The sequence below is a fragment of the Micropterus salmoides genome, unplaced genomic scaffold, assembly GCF_014851395.1.
Source record: "Micropterus salmoides isolate LMB-PRFRI ecotype aquatic unplaced genomic scaffold, ASM1485139v1 Ms_hic_scaffold_8, whole genome shotgun sequence".
NCBI lineage: Eukaryota > Metazoa > Chordata > Actinopteri > Centrarchiformes > Centrarchidae > Micropterus > Micropterus salmoides.
In genome coordinates, this window is record NW_024044570.1 from 17,316,407 (window position 1) to 17,339,746 (window position 23,340).

The 23,340-nt window shown below is 38.9% G+C and overlaps 1 protein-coding gene across 3 annotated transcripts in view; it reads left to right on the top strand.

Moving 5' to 3' along the window:
- The window catches only part of megf11 (multiple EGF-like-domains 11), a 74,375-nt gene that overhangs the window by 29,511 nt on the left and 21,524 nt on the right, over nt 1–23,340 (top strand). For all 3 annotated transcript variants that reach the window (XM_038707138.1, XM_038707137.1, XM_038707139.1), the window contains 3 exons: nt 18,900–19,146; nt 19,316–19,436; nt 21,908–22,044. In XM_038707138.1, the coding sequence (XP_038563066.1) occupies nt 18,900–19,146; nt 19,316–19,436; nt 21,908–22,044 (505 nt within the window). The remainder of the gene's footprint in view (nt 1–18,899; nt 19,147–19,315; nt 19,437–21,907; nt 22,045–23,340) is intronic.

Consider the following 23,340-nt stretch of genomic DNA (forward strand, 5'->3'; position numbering starts at 1 on the left):
ACAGTGACTTCCTGTTTACACTGTTAGTTGCTTTTGATTGGACTGCGCTACAGATCTTTTCTAGCAACCAGCAGCGTAACATACTTGTAATTGGCCCTGGTGCAAATGTTTCTCTTGTGCCCCACACCCCCACGCCCCAAAAAGCATGCTCATATACACATACAGACACACTACGACTCCATCCAATTGCAAAACTGCAGCCCTTGATCAGCACCATTGACAGCAGCCCAAAGTGCCAAATCTATCAACACAAATCTAACTGTCTTCCCTAGACTCAAACCACCATAGCCTGCTCTCTCCGACTAACTTTAGCCTGTCTATACTAACAAATCAACGCAAAGTAGCTTGCACAGTATGTCAGTAACTACAGAACAAATAGTGACCAAGTAAAGCACAGTGACTCAATATAGACCTACACAGTGTGAATGAATGGATGATGGCATCTGTTCGCGATCCACATGGCAATTGTCGCTGTTCCTCGTGGGCCTTGTAATCAGCCACGTACATTGCACCAGCTGTAGCATCGGTATTTACGCAAATGCTAGCAACTGATTTACCAATCACTTAAGTCTTTAGACATTTCTTAAGTTTTAATGGTGCAACAGATTTATTAAATAAACACTTTTACTAGTAGTCTAATAATAGTTACTAAGAACTTAGGAAGGACCTCACACACAAACTTTGAATGTGCAGTTAAGGAATCGGCACTGTGTGTTGGCTGTTAAACAGAACAGACTGAACTGTGTGAATGTCACTGCTGAGGCTCTAATAAAGATGTTTCAAGATGTGTCTTGGACAGCATGCCTCTCAGATCTTTCTTTGCATGTCTCGTAGTGACTCACATGACTTATGTGTGGTGTAAATCACTGTACTGAGACTTGTCAGGGAAAATAATTCCTTCCCAAAGAATACGGAGTCAAATAGATGTGTTGGATCATTTCTTTATGTAACGTGGCCACGGAGAGAACGCACGGTTACTCTCCCGAACTCAGCATTTCCTCTCCTTAAGTACAGAACAAGTACAAAGAACAACAGCCAACAAATGGTAGATGAAGGAAAAAAAAAGGGAGAGTATTAGCATACACTCAAAAAGGAAATGCAAATGTATGTGGCATCAGAGATGTTTCTCTGTCTCTTGATTGGTCTATGTTAAAACTCTCACCTACATGCCAGCAGACGTTTATTGTAAAAAAACAGCCTTTTATTATGAAAAACCCTGTGACCAATGCTAATTTCTCACAAGTTAGTTACAGTGAAATCCTAAAAATCAGCAACTTATAATGTATTTCTCACAGACTTCAACTGACTGATGCTCAGTCCATTGAATGATTTGTGGCACACACAGTATGGCTGACTATAGCCTTCTTTACTGCTGATGACACACGCACACACACACACACACACACACACACACACACACACACACACACACACACACACACACACACACACACAAATGTTAATTGTGAATTAAATATAATTAAAATATTCTCACAGAAAGCAACTACCACAATATTTGAAGAGGTTTTGCATTACTATCATGCATCAACTGGTTTGACACACACACATACATGTCTGATAACATTTTCTGTGCATATAAGTCTCACTGGCCCAGTATGCAGATTTACTTTGCGGCTCTGAAGATTTTTTTGTACCATCCCATTAAACAGGATTTATTGTTCCCCAAGAGCTCACTGCTCCATTACCTTTGGGAGACTGCCTAAAATGTGTGCGTGGATCTGTGTGTGTGTGAGTGAATTTGAGTGTGCCTTCTTCCCATGCATCTAACCTGAGCACAAAAAGCTGGTGCACATGATGGCACATCATGGTGATGGTTAGGACGTACGATCATTGATCGTTTGAACAGAGCAGATACAGCATCCAGTTCCAGTGGTCATTATCACCGTGATGCTTATTAGTCAGTAAGAGAGAGAGAGAGTTAAGAGCTCCTGGAACATATTACCCAGCTCTGAGATTCTGCATTGATGGCTTGATTTAATAAGGACATTAAAGAGCCTTATCTCCTGTCCTTAAGAGAAGGTCAGTGTGTCTAAAATAGCTGAAATGCTATAACAGTTTAGAGAGATAAGATATCTCCTGAATAGTAATGTAAAACAAAGCTGTTTTAGGCTCATTTCACAGTCTATAAGTCACACTTGATTTTGTGGTCCATCGCTGTGTTTATGGAGTTTGTTTCCAAAGATTCAATTGATTTTTATTGATCATTGCTTTTGATGACCTTTTTACAGTTCAGTGTGTGGCAGACATAATTCCACGCACCAGACTTACACTGCCATGGTGTTAAAACGTTGCATGGTTTTGTCTTGTGCATTCTCTCCAGCTGTGCCACATATTTTCCTTTCATGCTTTAATATTATCATTTTTTTATTTTATTTTGACCAGTGGCACATCCTTTTTGGCTTGAGATCCTTTAAAGTAAAGCAGTGTCTTCTTGGGAAAAGAGGCCCGAAGAGGTAAAACTACTCATTATTTTAGATTGGAGGAAAGTCATAATTTGTGTAGGACAAATCTCTTTTTTTCCTTGGTTGAGTCCCGACCCCCAGGTTGGAAACCACAGATCACACTTTCTATGCAATCCTTTCAAAGTGGAAGGAGTATTAGAGAAACACCACCCACTCGTTGTCTGCGTCTGCCAAGTTGTCATACTCTGCTTTTCACGTGGGCCGCCTGAACCAAAGTAATCATTTCAGCTAGTTTATATAACAACAAACCATATTCAGTTGTATATGTCTACTAGTTTTGTTTGAATAATTTTTTTAAAAAAGTAAAAGAAAGATCAGAGAAAAGCCTAAAAAATTTACTTCATATTCTCAACCTGTAAACCTTGTAAATATTTGTTATAGACACCCATATCACCTCTCAGGACCTTGGGTTCATGATAATTTCGGTCAGAATAATAGCTCGAGGCGTAACTCTTAGGGATCATTACAGTCCTTTGGGTGCTGTGTTGCAGTGTCCTTGGTTTGCTTTGGGAGTGGGAGCATATTAGCAGTCTTTCTCAGATCCACTGGTGCACCTGCAATCTCCTGATGTTTAACCCTGGACTTCATTGGAGTGTTGCAGTGATTACAGTCTGTCCTGAGGGACATCGATTGTCCTGCTCCTCCTAGGCAAGCCCCACACAATGCTGACGAATGAACTCGTGGCCCTGCCAAGTCCAATTAACTGTCAGTGCCGCATCGACAAGCTCCTCCGTTTGTTGAGAGTGAAGAAAAACAAACTTTTAATCAAATTTGCCTCTGGGCCCTAGGGTATTTGGGGTTGTATTTTGCATTCCACTGTGTTCTGCCTCGACTGCAGTCATGCCACCCTCTCGGGAAGGTTATATTGCATGTTGTTTGTGTGAGATAGTAGAATGCCTGCACTTTACTTTAATGGCAGCCCTATCTTTCTACTGTCTGTGACTGATGAATCATCCAGCGTAATGTATTTGCTCACATTGGCATTGTTATATATAAAAGGCAGTGCTTTTGTCTGTAAAATAGAGTCACAGTAGAGTATTGTGTGTCTTTGGTGTGAGTTTACAGCATTTTGTCACCAGAACATGCTTTCTCTCTGTTGTCGGAGTTCACATCAATATCTGGAATGTCTATAAGAACCTTTGACTAGCTGATCAATATAAGTTCAAGTTACGATCTTGCAGAATAGTTTGTATTTTTTTTCAAAGCATTAGCATCTCCGCAAATACCCTCTGGTAATTCTACCAAGGTCAAGATAAACAACTCTACTCACTTCTGCTCTGATTAGTGTAATGCAGACATTAAAAGCTCAGAAATTCAATTAAATTGGTGGCTTTTGCCACAGAGGAAGAAAGAAAAGGACAAAACGCGAGGAGACGCTATCGCATAGCTGGGTTGTACTAAGTGGAACAAAGAGATGTAGCTTGGGATCTAAACATCAACAAAAGGGCATGTGGATGATAAGGATCAAAGGAAATTTTAGAGGAAACATAATCATTACCAGACACAAGGATGCATTTACAAGGATCCAATCTGTGTCGTGCAGAAACTGATCCATTAATTGTAAAACTGAAAAAAAAACACCACAAAAAACAAGGTCAATGCCACTGAAACTGTCTTTTTGCATGGAGCAGCCGAGAACTTATTGTCGGCCAATCCAATGTTAAGTTTTAGGAGAAAAGCAAACCTATAGGAGTTCATCATGTCCTGTAGCGTGCACTTCATTAAGACTTTTCAATTGAGTTTAGATGGATAAAAGACAAAAAATGCTGACTGACTGGTTCAAGCACCTGCATCCTCAAAGTGATGAATTCCCCCAGAGAAATTAGATTTGCAAAGGAACTTGACACCACGTGATTCGCTCAGCCTCGCACTTTAAATATTAGCCTGTATTATGATTCTGGGACATGTTCCTGGGACTTACTTCCATTCCAGGCGTAGGCATACTGTATTATGAATGACAAAATCGCCCTCCGCCAAAGAACAAAAAGAGGGTTAAGGTCCATGGATCGATATCACTGGTCCTTGCTTAGACTCTGAAATAAGGTTTAGGAAGGACATTTTTTCTCTTGTAACTTCTTTTTGTCCGTTTAATCTACACAACTGCAGTTTAATCAAAAGTGACCAGTGATTAAATCTATTGTTGTGCTTGTTTGAAATATTTTAAACGCTGTTCCCCGTCACTCATAGTAAATGTCATGTGGACTGAGATTCAGGATTTATGCCCCATGCTGACAGGTGCTGGAAACTCTTGGCTCGATTAATTTCTTAGCTACCTCTTAAACATAACTACAATATCTCTCTCCCTCCTGCTCTGTCTTTTTTGTTTCTTTTTGTCTCACCCCCACACACACTCTCTCTCTCTCTCTGTCTCTTTAACACACACGCGCACACACACACACACACACACACACACACACACACACACACACACACACACACACATACACACACACAAACCCCCATAAGTTGCTGTTGTATACTTTTCCACTTCACTTTGACTTTGAGAATGGGGGAGAATAATTCATGGGCCTAGCTCTGTATTTCAGAGACTGAAAGAACAACAGTGCGTACAGAGCCAGCAGTTCATTTGAGATGAACTCCAGGATTTCCTTTTTTTCCCTTTTTGGGAGAAGTCTCCAAAGGGTCCGCATTATCCTGGAGAGATGACGGTATAGAAAGAAAAACCCTTAATCTACAGTTTTTCTGTGTTAATCAAAGGCTGGAGATGTTTTCCTGTTTCCGTCCTTTCATATTGTACCTATCTATCCATCCAGTGCCGCTGCTCTTCATACCTAATTGAGCATTACGCACTGCTGTGGTTTTCACACTTCTATTTTTCAGATATTTGAATATTTCACAGGATTCAGTGCTTATTTGGTAGGCTATTAAACACACTGCTATACCAAATTTTGCCCGTTTCTAGATAAATATGATGCAGCCACAGAGATTGAGGCCAGTAAAAGTCTTAACTTTGCTCATATAATATAATATGTCAGTCTGTTGGCATTACATGTGGTCAGGCAGAAACTCCTCCAAAGATTTATGCCTTCATGATGAGCATTTGCATAATGTGAGATCATTAAAAAGCAATTATCCTTGTGTTTGTGTGTGTGTATGTGTTTCTGTATTGTTGGGATTAATTTGGTAGGTGGATAGGCGCACTGATTGTCCGTCTTTAAACTAAATCATGTTTGTGTTTTCAGTGAGGGACAGATCCATATGCTGTGACATGTTAGACACATAAAATTGGCAGTTTGAGTAAACAACTGACAAGCGCTGTTTGCTTCTACGACACGAGAAATGGTCAGTCACACAAACAGAAGAAATAATAACGGTCACAGCATTTGCATTCATAAACCTCTCTGTGTTGGTCAATAGGTTTATAGTGCTCTTTGACTCCAGTTTTATTACTCACTGCATAGGAACAGCTTAAGGCCATTCAAATAATCAAATTGACAGATTGGAAACAGTATATAAAACCTTAAACTTCAAATTGTTGTTTTTTTAATGACTGGTCTGCTTGTAGACATCCACTGCAACAAATTTGACATGCAAAACTAGCAATGATACAAGTACCTGCTAGGATTAACAAGAATTTCGATCTGTTCTCGCTGCCCAGGGTAATAATAGTTTATTTTTTATTTAAGTTACTATTACAGTTATGAAATAAATTATCATTATAATTTAGCTTATCATTAAAATCTTATTTTCCGGAAATTTATAGTTTTAGTTTCATTTGGAGTTAGTTGATTTTGAATATCTATTAGTAATGTCTGATTATGATTGGGCTAAAAACTAAGTTCAGGTGTGTTTTTCCACACACAGACTGTTACACTACATCCACACTACTACATTTTCGTTTTAGTGTACTCGATGTACTTCAGGTCCTAGGCCACATTATTAATAAAAGTGTTGATAAAACTGTGCAAACTAAGCAAAGACTAACCAAGGTTATTATTATCATATCAACAATAATTTAAATATTATTTTAAGGCTTAAAGGAAAACATTTTCTCAGTTTCTCACTATGAGAGATGTGGTCCTATAGGAACACACAGTCTGATGACAGCTTTTAATGTAGTCAGACTGTTGTCATTCAAACCACACCCACATAGTCTTATTGAAGAAGATTAGCTAAACTGACTGAATGTCATAGGGACATATTTGAGATTTCAAACCAAGTTTTCAGGGACTATAAACTGGATGCAGCACCTGTCTATAACATTTTACAATAACTGTAACCATAAGAGAAGCATCTTTTTTCTATCCTAACTTCTGAAAGTAGGGATGTAGCAGTGCAAAGTTTATGCTCCTTCACAGAGAACAGAAGCTGCATGGTTTAGCTTGGATTCATGTCAGTTACAATTGATTTAAAGTTTTCAGTTTTGAAAAAAAAAACACATCTCAATCCTCACCTGCAGCATAACCAACTTCTATTGGCTGTATTTTATATAGAAGAACTTATTGTCTATATTTTTTGCCAAGAATCATCATATTAAAGGCACTATTTGACTAAAAATGAATCAGCAGTTATTTTGATAAACAAATTATTGTTTAATTAATGTTTTTACAAGAATTTCAAAAATTCCAAACGTTCTCTACTTCCTGTGTCTTGATTGTGATCATTTTTCTTTGATAGTAAACTAAATATGTTTGGATTTTGAACAGTTGGTCATACATAAGCAATTTGAAAATGTCACACCGGGCCTTCTTGGATATTTTTCATTATTTTCTGACATTTTATAGCCAAAATGACTAATGGATAATTATAAAATCAACAGAAAATAATCGGCAAATTACAGTAATGTAAATAATTATTATTTGCAGCCCTACTCGAATTGGAAGACAACAACAAAATCTGTTTTCTCTGTAGTTTTATTTAGTTTCTATGTTTTTCATATCTAATGTCTTGTTGGTCTGTACAAACAATATCTGTATTTAACAGCATGACTGTTTAGTGTTGGTCTTTTGTGCATAATGGTCACTTGTGTCAGATACATGCAGAGATTGTTGTTGAGAATATTTCTTAGGTGTCTTAATTGATGTAACAGGGAAAGGTAAGACAGATCTTGCTTAGAGTAATTTAGCTGACCCCATAAGTGTTTGACATTATAGCTTTAGGTATTTCTCACACGTACTTGTCCTCGTCAAGAAGGCAACAATAGACTGATTAGCTAGAGACAGTAGCTCAGATGTCAGGCTAGCAGATATCAGTGTTCTCTGGGAATCTTACAAGGTTGAGCCATACAAGAATGTTTACAAGAACTAACTGGCTCCACAGATTAGAGTACAGCTCTTGGATAGTGAGAGATTCCAATATGATGAAGCATTGGAATCTAAACATCAGATAGATTGTTTTTCTAGATGAAGGTGACCTAATAGAGAAACCTACAGGCAATAGGGGGAAGACAGAAACATAAAAGGGACCACAAGATGTTATCCTTCAGATTTGGTGTTGGCATTTGACGTGTTCACATGTTGTATGCTGGCACTGTATCTCCTCAGCCGGGCTCAATAAACCATGCTATGTTAAGTCTCAGTCTCCGAAACTTCTTCACACCTGACAGCGGGCTCACAATAATTCTCAACAATTGTTTTTCTGTTGTGTGATATTGAATGTGCTTGGCAATGTGCTACTCTGAGGAGCTTGGCTTGACAGCTGCAGTCCGCAGGATGTTATATTGTCTGTATAGTGTGACATACTGCACTGATGTTAATTTTTGTGCTTTGTGTTCTGCTTTTATTATCTGCTATTTTTATTACAGCAGGCTGGCACATACATAGATAATTGATGTCATGTTGATGTTAAAAAAACATGTTTTTAAAAATCTCTTTCAAGCTTGCACCCCCTGATAGCAAGACTAGATTTACCTATAACTAAAAGTTTATTTTCAGTGTCACACAAAACACTCCTTATACAGCAATATTTACAATACATCCTAATCTGTTAATGGGTTGGGTTGAATTTTCTGTGTCTCTGCTGTTGGATAACTAAAGAAGTCATATGCACATAGGGGTGCACTAATTAATACCATGTGCACAAATAACAGCTTTCTGTAGTTTAGTGGTGTAGTCTACGTGATCCGCAGGTATATGCCGGATACCCAATAGGAACGGTCAAAGATTTCCGTATACCCACTTAAAATAGCAAGATGATAGCCTATGTAACAACATTGTTTTGTGACAGAACTTTCACACGTTCAGTCATAAATTCACCCCGTCTGTGTTGCGAAGTACTGAACTGACGTTTGGGGCTTTCGTGTATCTGACGTCACCTACCAAACAACAGCACAGCTTCGTGGCGTTCACTTGGCGCGGTGTGAATCAGTAAAGGAAATGTGAAACAAGAGCAAACTCAAACTACACTCTTTTAGTGTTTTCATAAGCCTGCAGCTGAATCTCCTGCCGTTCTGGGTGACACTGCAGCTCCAGCAGATGAAACGAAGGTTATAGTTACTGAAACTACCCTACTGTACAGTAGTAGAAGTAGTACTTCCTGGATGCTTGCTCATGCATTTAAGCTGATACAGTAACATTAGGCTACATAACCTAATTTTGACAATGATTTTGTAAGATAAGTGTGCTTGAGATGATGTGGACCACTTTATGTGTCCTCACTGTTAATAATATTCTGTAATGAATGAGTTTTGGTGATAGAACTGCACAAATGTTCATTGTTATTACTGCTACTGATAACCCTTAGCTTTCCATTATTGTTAAAGAGGTGGTATTATGCTCATTTTCAGGTTCAAAATCTTAATTAGGGGTTGTACCAGAACAGGTTTACATGGTTTAATTTTCAAAAAACACCATATTTTTCTCATACTGCACATTGCTGCAGCTCCTCTTTTCACCCTGTGTTGTATGCTCCACTCTTGAGCTACAGAGTGATGCATCTTGTACAAAATCTTTGTTGGGAGTTGCACATGCGCAGTTCTGTGGTAAGGATTATTAGCCAATCAGAAGCAGAGAAAGGCGGGTCGTAAGAAACAAGGTAGTGTGATCCAGATCAAAGCCGCTTCAGACTGCGACCGTAACCTAGCAGATGGTATAAGCTATTACCAGTCCACAACCACACAACATCATTGTTCCACATCTTACCATTAGGACTAAACGTTGAACTGTTGCTGGTGTTCTGACGATCTATGCTGCCTTGCCGAAAAATGCTGCCATAGCGCAAATCGATAGAATCGACTCGGCCCTGCTTCGTTTTCCATTGCGGTAGATAGTACCCAGAGATAGTACGTAGCTTGTCGTCATAGCGACGCCACACACAACTGCTGTGACGTAATGTTCATTGCGACACACACACCAGCGATCCACACAGCTTTCTCTTTTTTAAGTTAAGTTTTTTAAGTTAACGTTTCAACATTACTCAGAATGTAAAGACAGATAAGCGGTATGAAAACCTTCCAGCTGTGTTTTCCTCTGCCGTTGTTGCTGCAGCGGTCTGTGTGACGGCGGGAGCAGAGGGCTCTGTGAGCGGGCGGCTGGCTGACGAAAACTGTAAAATATAAAACTTTCTGTTGCTGGCCTCTGTCTGGCGCACGCAATGACGATGCAGTGAATAGTGAATATTCTCTCTGACCAATCAGCAGTCTGCTGTGTTTTCACGTTACATTTTAGTATCCCTCAGCTCCCTTGGAACCTCCACGGAGGTGAAGCGATACGAAAAAAAGTACCTGGAAGCAGGTACAGGTGCAACATTTCTACAATGGAAACCCAAACAAAGGTGAGTCGAGCCAAAGGGCCTCCACTCAGACTAGCTTGGTTTGAGGGCGTGCCTGACCCCCGCTAGCCGCTTGGCAAGCTTTATGACGCGTTTTCATTGTGACGTCGCAAGTAAAGGAAGTGAAGGGCTGGACTACAAACGAGCCGTTTTCAAGCGGTTCAGAGCAGAGTTTTCTGTGGGAGATGGGAACTCCCTTTGGGCTGGACTTTGGGCTTTTTCAGTTTGTAAACCTGTTACATGCACAAAAAAGATATATAACTCAATAAAGGAGAGGGAGGAGAGCCTAAAAGCACAATACCACCTCTTTAATAATAGTTGCAACTTGCACTCTTAAATGTGCATTGAAAATTGCCAGCTGGTAAAACCTGTGCTCCAGGGAACAGATTCGTGTAACATCTAAGGCTTCATGTAACTCCTAACTGGCTGAGTTAGATGGTGATTAACACTAAAAAGTAGAAAATCAGTCTATTGTCCCCACCTGCATAGGTGTCTTTTACAATGGGGACACTGGGGACACTGGGGACATGTCCCCACCACTTCTTGAAAGCATTTGTTAAAAATGTTCCGAAAAATAGCAACAAAAAATGTTAAATAATAAATGTAAGTGCTATGAGAAAGTTTTTTTTTGGCACAATAAGTATAGAAAACCAGATCTGCATTGTCCAAAAAAAATGACTTAAGCTAAAAAAACAATTTACTGATTACTGCATTATATTCCATTATATTTTTATATTCTGAATTGTCACCTGCAGCCTGAATTTTGTGTCCCCTTTATAAAATAAAGACATTTCCACCATAAATAGGTGCAGAAAAGTTCTCCAGGGACAAGTGAGTATGAGGCTAGGAGGGAAAAATCACAGGATACTCACTACAAAAAACTATACTACACCAATGGTTTAGCTCCTCATTTATTAAACCCACTTCAGTTGGTCACAATTCTCTAATGATACCTGAGGTACAACAATAGCCACTCACACTGCAGCCTTTCACTCAAAATGAAAGACTGTGAAGGTGAAAGAGCACACTGTGATTTTGCCACCGTAGCCGAGCACACCAGTAGGCAAGACATGAAAGATTGCCATGTCAAGTGTTGTTCATTTCATCTTCATTTGATGTTTTAGTTAATTTTCTCTTTCATCAAGCAATCTTAGGAATGAAATTTTTCATTTATTTCATCCACTCACATTTCAAAGATGGTTATTATCAAACGGACCACCATCTTTTAGTTTTTGTATTATTTATTTATTTGTTTATTACTGTATCTAACGTAAATATGAGTAACTAATCAGTTCTGACTCTCTCAGGGAAAGGGTGTGTGCCTTTACCCCATTTACCTGCAGTAGTAGAAGTATTCAGATCATTTACTTAAAGCTAGAGTGCGGGACTTTTACATATTAATGAACGTCCGTTAAATTCAAGCCCTTGCCAAACGAGTTCCACACAATGCTGGTTAAGCCTGTCATCAGCATTATTTGCAGTATACCATAGTTTTAAAATCTGGTGTCTGTGGTGACATTCCTGGAATGGAAAACTTAATGATTGTTTGCCAGAGCTGAAGAGGGCAGCGACCCTTGCGACAGCAGCAACTCACTATGGCAGAGCTTATGGCATACTCCTGTGTCGATTATGTTGTATAATTACTCTCACTGTCAGAAGGGGGAGTTTTGTACTGCAGGTTTAAAAAAAAGGTAGAGATACGACACTAAAAATACTCCATTAGAAGTACAATAACTGCATTCATAATTGACTACTAAACAAATAAGTATAGAAGTATTATTAATAATCATTGAGGCACTTATATGTAAAGTTAGGTTAATGTGTTGTGGGTCGACGGTAATTTTAACTGCTGTTTGGTAGTTCTTTCTACAGTAAAAGAATGCATCATTTACTGATGATAGGTTTTGTGTGAAATCTCAAACTGAAAGGTAAGTAACTATAGCTTTTAAATAAATATTATGGAGTTAAAGTACAATCTTTGCCTCTGAAATGTAAATGTATAAAGTAGTAATAAATGGAAATACTCAAGTACCTCAATTTGCACTTTGTTACTTCACCACTGTTCACCTGTGCACAGAGAATCTAAAATGTTTACACACACAGCTGCATCAACCCCTCATCAAACATTTGTGATGCTGATGGTGGTGCCCCTATTGGCGTATGAATGTACATCAGTCTCCACTCTGTGACACATTGACTGCTGTTGCCCCATGGCACATTTTACTTCATACTAATTAGAATTAATAATTGAAAATAGGAAATCAATGTAAAGTGTAAATTAGGTATGGTAACAGTTACAGGTAACAGGTTTTATCGGGTTGACATTGTTTTTTTTGGGTGGCTTCGTCGTTTCCCGTGACTGATCTACTGTTGTGTGTTGTGTCTGTGATGCAGTTCAATCGTGGCTTTATTTATACTCCAGTCACTGTGTATCGCGCGTACTGGAGGCAAACGTCCACCTTTGCTCTGATTGCTTTTTTTGTTTTTGTCCTGTGGCAAAAGAGCAAAGGGTTTGTTTTCTGCAGGACAGGGTGAAGGGTAAATTATTAATTGGAAGGAGCAGTGGGCTGTGTAACAATTTGCTGATCCAGAAGCTTTTATGAGCCCTGTCAGGTTCTGTTGAACAAGTGACTGGTTTACTGCACTGAGGCAAAAGCATCTCTCACAGCCTGCTTGTGTTACTGCTCAACACAGACTGTTTTATTGAAGAGGGCCACTCTTTTACGTCTCATCACTCTTAAGTGCTTGTTTAGAATAAAGCGTGAGATGACCTGGCCTTGTCTTGGTCAACCACCGGCCCTGTTAACCCTGTTAGAGCCACGCTGTAGAGGAGCCATCTGGCACCTGCAGGGCTTGTATTGATCCAGGTTCACATCCTGAATAGAACTTGGACAAATGATCAGATCCTCCTCTGGATAAACAACCAGGCCAGTCTTTTAAATCAGCAAAGCATAGTCCTAAAATAATTAAGTTATTTACTCATTAGCTATGTGGTTCCAAATAGGCATCAGTCAGATCTTGTTACTTGTTATCCAACTGCAGGGTGGTATCAGGAGGGAGCATATGGTGCATTGTAGTGAACTGTCTGAGCAGCAAACTCTGTTCAGAGAGCCTCTGTGTTGTGTTCTTGTGGTCTTTCCCTCAGGAAAATGTGAACACACAAGGGCTCGGCCAAGATGAATTAGGGCAGGACAAATGACACGCCCAAAAGCCGAAGCTGCAGCATGCTGTTATTCCAATTCAGCAAAACTGCCCCCATGACTATTGGCAGTTTCTTCTGTATATTTAGAAATTCATTTGTCAAGCTCACAGGGATGTCTCTAAACTGTTTACTTGTCATGTCTGGGTTTTCTGAGGACTAATAAATAACAGTGTAATAGATGTCAGCAGAACATGGAGGGGACTGTGGTGCCTGTCTTGTAGTGTATTGACAGCTTTTGCAGCCGCAAGTTTAACAAAGCTGGGAGACATTTATCACTCAATGCAAATTTACCACTTTACACAACAATCATCACTTTCCCTCTAGACCCTGGTACCAATCCTGTCTGCTTTTCACTCTATTAGTCTGCGTCATAAAGTTGGAGAGCTGTGATGAATAGCTGAATGTTGAGTCGGGTTTTTATTGAATAACTCCTATTACAAATAGCTCATATTGACTGAAGAGCAGAATATAACATACTCGTGTGTCAGCTAAATTGTAAGCAGAATTGTTTCATTGTTCCTTTAAAAATGATCATTTTAAAATTTTAAATCTGTAAAGAAAGCCCGTCTCTTCATGCTATTTTGAAATAGTGACTTGCCAGTATTCATTCTGGTCATGAAGTGTAATTTGACAATTCAGATCTGTCAAGGGAAAAAAAGAAAAAGAACAAAGCTAGTGGTACAAAGCGTGAATCAGACAATATGAAGCTCAGAGGTGCACTCTTCTCATGAGGCAATGCAGGAGACTCGTCAAGACAATGAGTCACGCTGCTTTGCTTTGCCACAAGCTCCACTAAAGAGTAAGCAAGGAGTAAAAGACTCTCAGGAGCCAGAACATTGTGCCTTTTTAAGTCTTGAGTTAAGTTATTCCTCAAGTGTCAACAGTTTGTCTTAATAATAGTTATGTGACAGTGAGTGACTCAGGCGATGGGGAGTGAAGTCAGGCTCCGTGCCAAATATTCCAATAGCAGTAATGTGTTGGGTTTTTTTTCAGTTAGAGTTGGCAAAGAAGCAAGCGACTGTCTGCACCAACCACCTCGAGTGACCAGCGTTTACACCCGTCCAGCCGCTACTCAAATTAAAGTGTGCCAAGCTAAAACAAATGAAGTATAAAACTCTGATGCCACTTCAATGGAAAGAAATATTCTGCATTTAAAGAGCTTGACTCAGGCCCTCATTTTGAATTTAGCTTTGAGAAGCTTTCTGTGGCAAAGACTCCCCCTCATAGAGAACAGTGACAAACATTTTGCTGATTAGGCCAAGTTCAGGAGATCGTCTGAATGAAGTCAGCTGCTGAAAGCTGTTTGGTTTTAATCCTGTTGCAGCCAGTCCCTGATCATGCAGACTCTTGAGTACACTTCAAAGCTCAGCACAACCATGATGGCTCTCTCAGCCCATTCTTTGGACATCACCTTCAGAAGTTTACTATCACCCAGTACCCCTCAACATGATTTGTTTTGTTCCAGCCAAGGGGATTATACCCAGCACCTTGGGATTGGACCTTTCCCTGTGTGTGAGGTTATCCACATTCCAACTGTTATGTATTATGAGCTCTGAGAGTCTGGGCTGACTAATATATGTGTCCTCTGGTTAGGCTCACTGACCCAGGCCAGACCAGTTAATGGGCTGGATTGCAGCTTCTCTAGGTTCAGACTTGTGTGGGATTCACTGCTTACACACCTCAACCCACAAGGGGTCCTCACCACCTCACACAATTTAGCTGTACTCTCTAGAAGCTGAAGCCTTCATGCTACATGCTACTTTCTTCTGCTGTTTCTCTGTTTTGCCCTCAGCTCATCATGAACTCTGACTCAGTAATCACAGTTAAATGCTGTCAGTCCCGGGAAGTGAGAGACTACTGGGTAAAGTTTAGGAACCTCTGTGTAGGAGAGAGACAGCGAGATAATGGGCTTTGCTCTCAATGTGCTGAGGCCTCTAACTGCAAGCTAAAGAAGGTTTAAAACTTCAAATGGTAACATTTGTTGAGCTCCTAAGCACCAGAAAAGTCTGCAAATTAAGCGCTGGATAGATTTTCGTTTATTTCTTTTTTGCTCTGCAGCTATGGGTATTTTTTTACTGACATCATAGTTTGAGTTATACATTTAAGAATATAATACCCTCCATTAATGTGGTCAAGGTTTTGAAGCTGAAACCAGAGGTGATGATGCCTCCAGTTATATAGACAGTGTCTGTTTTTGTACTGTGCTGAGAGAGCACTGTAGAGCTGAAGGAGCTCTGATGAGTGCTTATAGAGTGCTAAACCAAGTTCCAGCTAAACTGCTCATCCATTACCCCAGCTGCTCGCACACACCTCAGATTTAATGTGCCAGGGTCGTTTGCGTGGCAGCCGCTCAACCTTCAGGGAACTCATTCATGCCAGACTGAAGGCCAGGAGCAGATTAGATCAAATCAATGTGAGCCCTGTAATGTGGCCTCTAGCCTGTCCGACCGCAGAAGCAATACTGCACTAGCCCAGTGTTTCAAGACCCCCTTCAGGGCAGACCTGCCTGTATCAGGGACGGGCTGATCATCTTCCTGCTGTGTACCTGGAAAAACAGGCTTCAGTGCCGACCATGAAACAGGGTTCATTAAGCTCCCACTCTGGTTGATCACAGCTCTGGCAAAGTGAGCATACAGGGAGGGGGCGTAGTGTCTTTACATTTACAACTTAGTCTGCAATGATGTGAGAATCAATAATGGAATATTCACCGTCCTGGCTGCTGTGCAGGCCTGGATCTCAAGCTGGGCTTTTATGTGAGGCAATACAGCAGCTGCTGCTGGAGAGACATAAGGCCACACCAATCACTTAAATCACCGCTAGATTCTCGAAAGAACAATCACCCTGGTGAGAGTGAAAACTGCCTACTAGCCCAGCTCAGTGCCGATTGTTCTTCACATAAAAGCTGGTTGTTCGTTTAACCTTAAAGATTAGCTATTCGCTTGCAGTTTATGGGACGTATTGAGTTTTTCCTAAACAGACCCATCTCCCGAGGAATGTGGGAGTTGCTTGTTTCATATCACTCCCCTAGATACCACTTTGTAATGTCACTGAGTTATTTACATTAGCCCATTTAAAGCAGCTAGGTTATATAACTTAACCAATTTTCTTGAGTGTCAATATTACAATACAGTTGGGAAGACTAATTTTGCTGGTCGTCGTTGAGTGACACACAAGATAAATATTGCCTCATCTAGTTAACCTTTCAAATTGAACCTTTCTGCCTTTCTGCACTATTACTCCAAGTTCAATACAATTAGTCAGTTAACAACACTTTAAGCAAAGTTTAAGAAGTGAGCATTTGTCATCAGTTATAGCAGTTTCATTGCCTCCAGTATCTTAAGATATTTTTTCCTCTGGCCATTTTGACAGCTGAGTGCTGAAGTTACACCTGAAAAAGGTGTTAAAAGACATAAAAGTAGCAAACTGTTATGTATGAAAAATCACTTGTTCCTTGCGTTCTTAATCTTTGCATCCTCTTTTCCTCTTCCCTCTAGTCACTGAGAGGTGTGAACAGCTTTCATATTTGCTTCCCTTTTAGCAGATTAATTTCAGGGTGTTATTAAGGCATTTTCCTATGATGGTTGTGGTATGTCAACATCACATACACTCTTTCTGGTATATCTTCACAATTTCTTAGTGACAGATCTACTGTATATTTTGCACGTATTTGATCATGTAATTTTATTTGTTGGTAATGCAGAGTCTTTGTCACCCTACTACAAGAAAAGTACCAGGAATTTTAATTAAAATACATCAGCTTTTTGGCGTTTTTTTGCATATTGTTTTGCCTGGATCTGAGTGGAATGGTTAAACAACAATGGATCAGCAACAATTTTGATAATCAATTCATTGATTAAATCAGTTTCAAGCAAAAAACTGAAGTTTTGTGGCATTTCTTAGCCTTCTTTGATAATAAACTGAATATATTTTGGGTTTTGGACCGTTGGTAAGACAAAACAAGCAATTTGAAGACATTACCTTTGGGTTTAGGAAATTGTGATGGCCATTTTTCTCTATTTTCTGACATTTTGTACATTAAATGATTATTGCGAAAATTATCAACCTCCAGACAGCTTTTTTCAACATGCTCGGGTAAACCTAAAATGTTTTTTGTTATATTAATGAGGAGATATACAGCCCATAAGCAGTAGGCTACCACCAAGTTTTGTTCAAATAAGTCAAAAAGGGAAGAAAATCAGCAGTTATGTGATATTATTATTTTTTTTTAAATTGTTTGTTTAGACCTGTCTAATAGCCTACATATATTTAGATACTCAAAGAAAAGCACATGGTTTTTTCATGAGTTAACTTGATTGAGCAACCTGTCTGTAAAGCAGCTGTAATATTTGTCAGCTCTCTCTGCAATGTATTTAGCCAGAAGCGCTTTCTTTAGTTACTTATCTGGGATACCTACAGCTTTGGTTACAGTTTGATTAATGTTGTGGAAGGCTCATATTGACAGGAGATATGAATTTAGTTCTGCTATGTTGCTGGCTTTGTATTTATCTGACAGAAGCTTTGAGAGGAAGCGTGTTTGTAGGTGTGAAACAGAGAGGGTTTCACAAACACAGTCTCACTTGGATATCTGGCTCAGGTCCTTTCTATGGAGAGTTTTCATGTTCATTCCGTGTTTGAGTGTCCTTTTCTCTGAATGTGTGCGATTGTCTGACAATGTTAGCTCTGTGATGGATAGCAACAACCTGTGGGTGTTCCTCAGCATTTTGGTCAAGGCATGCTTGGATACACTCCTGCAGCTTATGACCCTGAGCAGTAGTGAAGACAGTAAATTATTGTATTTTTGTGGAACAATCTCATGAAAAGACTTTTCATTACATTTAGACTAATCATTTGCCTAATCTGTGGTTGTCGGTCACATTCAGCCTACTTACAAAAATGTAAATCAGGTCTTGAAGATGTGCTTTTAGATAGAAGATTTGCTTTAAGTTTTATCACAGCTATATAATTTCCCTGCCCAAAACATCTGGGCACTGTAGCTTTTAGCAAATACCCAAACAGGGGAATTTAGTGTATTTGTTGGTGCTCTTTAGCTACAGTTAAAAAGAGGAATAAGCTATACCATACTTTGGCTGCACAGATAACATTTGTGAGATCAATTCAATTGTCAATTTAGATTTTTTGTTGACTATAAAAAGAATAAGAATTCCACGAGACTTAAAAAACACATTTACATTAAAAACTGTGACATTTTGTTAAACGGATTTTAAATCAAGAATGTCAAGACTATTAAGCTTGTGAAGCAGTGTAGGAAAGTTTTCACAGTGTTAAGTAATTAGTTGTGTAATTTCCAGGAATATTCACCCTTCCTGTTGAACTATTTCTTACAGGTAGCCATTTATGAGCAATTGTATTACTTGTTGGCATTTACCTGACATATGATTTCATAGGATGGGATAAATGCTGGTGCATATACCTGTTTTGTTTTGTTACTCAGCTCTGTCTGATGCCACTTCTCTCTGTGCCTGCAGGCTGTGAGAGTGACTACTGGGGACCTCACTGCAGTAATCGGTGCCAGTGCCAGAATGGGGCTAAGTGTAACCCCATCACAGGTGCCTGTGTCTGCACTGATGGCTACCAGGGATGGCGGTGTGAGGAGCCCTGTGAGCACGGTTACTTTGGCAAGGCATGCCAACTACCCTGCCAGTGTCTCAATGGTGCCACCTGCAACCACGAGACAGGAGAGTGCATCTGTGCACCGGGGTACTCAGGGGCTTTGTGAGTACCAGCAACATATTTATTCCATTGCAACTTTCTCTTGTCTCTTTGAAAATATGTTGATGGGCTGTTTGTTGTTTGTGTGAGGGTTCTTTGTTGATGCAAGGAACTAAAGGCAAACACTGGTTCTGTGTCTGAGACATATAAATGTTGATTTGTATGGTGACAGCTGTGGAGAACGCTGCCCCTCCGGTAGTCATGGGCCTCATTGTGAGCAGCGCTGCCCCTGTCAGAATGGAGGAACATGCCACCATATCACTGGAGATTGTTCCTGCCCTGCCGGGTGGACGGTAGGTCACACAAGCAAAAGTAGGAAGGCAATGAGGAGGAAAAATCTGACAGAAGAAAAGGGCTGAATATCGTTGGTGTTCTGGAAATATTTATATTTCTAATGTAGTCTTTACAGAAGAGACTGGTACGTTTAGAACATGTACTTTAGGATCAATATACTGTTTTCAATTATAAATGAGAACATGGGATTCTCTACTCCATGCAAGAAAAAATATCTGAATTCCTAGTGGGGAGGTTGTGAAGCTTTCTCAAACCTCTGTAATATCTGTAAAGTAATGTCAATTGAACATGGCCACTCACAGTCAACATTATAAAGTGTTACGTTATGGGCTTCCCTGTGGCTTAGTGTTTTAAGGCAGCATTCCCATTTGATTCCAGCTGTGGACCTTTGGTTTCATATTATCTTTCTTGCATTCTCCCCACACATGTAAAACTATTGAGTAAAGGCAATAAAGCAAAAACTAAAAAATGTGTTTTAAAAGCCTTATTTTTGGCATTCCTTAAAATCTTCTCTTATGGTATGAACAATTGTATGTTGCAGAATTTATGTATATCATGATATTTTAGTTGAGAAACTGATTGCATATGAAATTGCCCAATATGTCTGTTTTCAGCAAAACCTGTGTCTGATAAATGTCTGACAAATTGAGGTACTTCATCACATTTATTAAAAAAAAATATTTTCCTGTACAGCCATCCTGATCATTGATGTGCAACACTGCCCACAATTACCTAAACCCACCAGAGATTTTAAAGGGACAGATACTACAGAATAAACAGTTTGATCAAATCTCTAAGTGTAAAAACATTACTGTTGTCTCTTTTTACCCAATCCCACTTTAAATCAATTACTTGCCAATACAACAATGATAACTGGTTAACCAGTACAAATAAAATATTCTAGTCGTTTTGGTCAGTAATGACCACTTTAGACTTCCCATATTTAAACTCTGCATTCATTTGAGCTTTCTAAAGATAGTGGTGTAGGTTTAGGTTATTTATAGAATGTAATATTACGGTCAAAATATGAGGAGGTAAGGCACATGTCAGAAACGTACAGGAATAACACAAGCAAAGGGTCAAACTTCTAAAGTATAATAAAAATAAAAATAATAAAGTATAATAAAATATTGTCCATAAGCCCACCCAGACTTACACAAGTAATTCATGCCACACAAATAAGTATCATAATAAAATTGACTAATGACAATACAAAAGCTAAGTGGTTTATGAGAGAAAAATAAATGAAATACATTACCCTTTATAGAAGATATTTATGCTTTATTTCAGAGAAATTACAAGGGACCCTCAACAAAACAGATGATGTGTTAAAATTTTGGTCATCAAAAGGACTACACATATATATTTACAATACAAATTAAGAATGTTAATTTCTTTGAAGCCATATTAAATAGATTTACAAAAATACTTTTAAACTATATTGACATTGACTATTTTTCAATAAAGAGAAGGCAACCCTGAGCAGCACCTCCCTGAAAAGCTGCTGATTAGTTAATGATTAAAAAATAATATGGACGCAGAAATACCCTTTTCAAAATTACTAGAAGATAATATTGAAACACAAAATACAATCAGGTCAAACTGAAACTTAGAACTAGGTCGACAGTTAAAAGAGGAACACTGAGAAAATACGAGAAGCTGTGGCAAAAAGATGACTGCAAATCACTCACATATATGTTCTTTTCTGCCCATTTCTAAAAACCTTCTGTCAACTTATTATAACCACCATCATAAACATTTTACAAGTTAAACAGGTACTTAAACCAAAATGTATCGTTTTAGGTATACCACCATCTGAACTCACATTAGAAACAGACAGATACCTTTACAGGTAACTTAAATTTGCAGAAATGAAACAGATAGCCAGGAACTGGTTAAAACCTACTCACCTACTAAACCTTCATTTACCAACTAGAAGTCAAACATAAACAGAATTTTAGAAATGGAAAGACTAACTGCAATAAATGGATTAAATGTGTAGATCACAATTAAACAATACTGAAGTAATCAGCCTATAATTCAAAAGAGTTTGAAGTGTCAATTTTTTTTTAGTGTAAGTGTGTAGGTATGTACAGATCTGCATGCACATATGTGTATGTATGCCATCATACTAGCCTATTTAATTTTTTCACATTCCTGTCCTTATTTTTATTTTAGATGATGATGATGATACTTTTTTTTCTAAATGTTTTCACTTTAAAATATAGAAATATTGTAAGAATGCTATAAGTTTGAACAATATCATATGTAAGCTAATGTAAATTTATGTAAACTCTTGCACTCTTGCAATGAAGTATATATATAAAAAAGAAACATATAGGAAAACATAAACAATAGGTCCAGATAGTCCAAACATCAATAGAACAAAAGTGTAGTTTAAAGTAATTCAGTCCTGAGGCGTAGTTGTGGGCAATGTATCTCATGGTTCTTTGCTGGCTGCTTTTCAAAGGGTTCAGTTTGTGCCCAGCCATGCCCTCTTGGCAAGTATGGCATCAACTGCAGCAAGGACTGTTCCTGTCGTAATGGCGGACTGTGCGACCACATCACGGGGCAGTGCCAGTGCGCAGCTGGCTTCAGTGGACGCAGGTATGCAGCAGACACCCCTGGCAGTTACACTGCTTAATTATTATGCATAAAAGCCTTTTGTGAAGTACTCTGTGCAAACTTTTGTACTCCTACTTTGAAAATAGGTCAGACAATGGCATGATTTATTGATATTAGTATTTAATGCAAAGGGTTGGTTTCATGCCGACAGTTGCACATTAAACAGTCACTCATTGACCTATTCTCTTTGTTGATGTCAAAATGAGGCACAAACCTGGCTGTTCTTTTAAAAGAGAAAGGAAATGTGATAATAATCACACGCTCAAGAGAAATCAGCATTTATAAATGCCCATTAGTCCATATGAAACAATGTTTCATCGATGTTTATATTTAATTAATCTCGTACTTCATACTGGCCAGCATGTCTTCAGCCTTTATTGTCTACCACTCCCAGCCTGTCCATTGATCTCACCATGGGCTACGTGCTGTTTGGCTTCTGCTCATTAATTATCTAGTATAGTAGTATGTTAAGTGATGGCCTTTTATTAAGGTCTCATTGAAATCCACAGATCTTTTTAGTTCCCCATGCCTGCCGGAGCAGCCCAGAGCAACCTGGGTTTATTAGTTCAGCTAAAGAAATTGTCTCTTGGATGGAAACACTTCCTTGGAAAGACCTTTCCTTTCCTTTATTATTTTGCAAAATTGCCCTCATTCATTTTGTCAGTGGCAGGTGAATTAACCTGCCAGGAATAATCTGAGATTGTGTTAGCCCCCACCCTCTCCTGTCTAGTATAATAATACCGCTGTCCCCTGATAAAACTAAAGCTGGGGTAATTTAAACATGAAACATAACTCGGCCATCTTATAATGTAATTGAGCTATTTGTAATAGCTTTGTTAGACTCTTGAGATTGATACTGCACCAGGATTGTATAGTTAAATCAGTATATTTAAGTGAAGAAAAAAAATCTATTTTTGATCTACTTCTGTGCTTCATGTGGAGAAACTCCTCAGCAATTCTAATTTCTGTGATTGAAGTCTTACTAAGTCTTGTCCAATCCCTGCAGAGACACTGACGCCAGACTGCTGACAGCAGGTGGCTGCTTTTAGGGCTTCCCTGTCATATACTCATTAAAATTTGGCCATGTCAGCCTTTCATTTATGAAAAAATGTTCAAACTAACTATTCTTGATTTAAAATATGAAATATATGACTATTATTAATAGATGATTTTTACTATATTACAGTAGTAGCTGAAAAACCACAACTAAAAGCAAATATAACTACCATTAGTCTTTTATCATGTACTTGAATAATATAAAATCTGTACCTTTTTTTA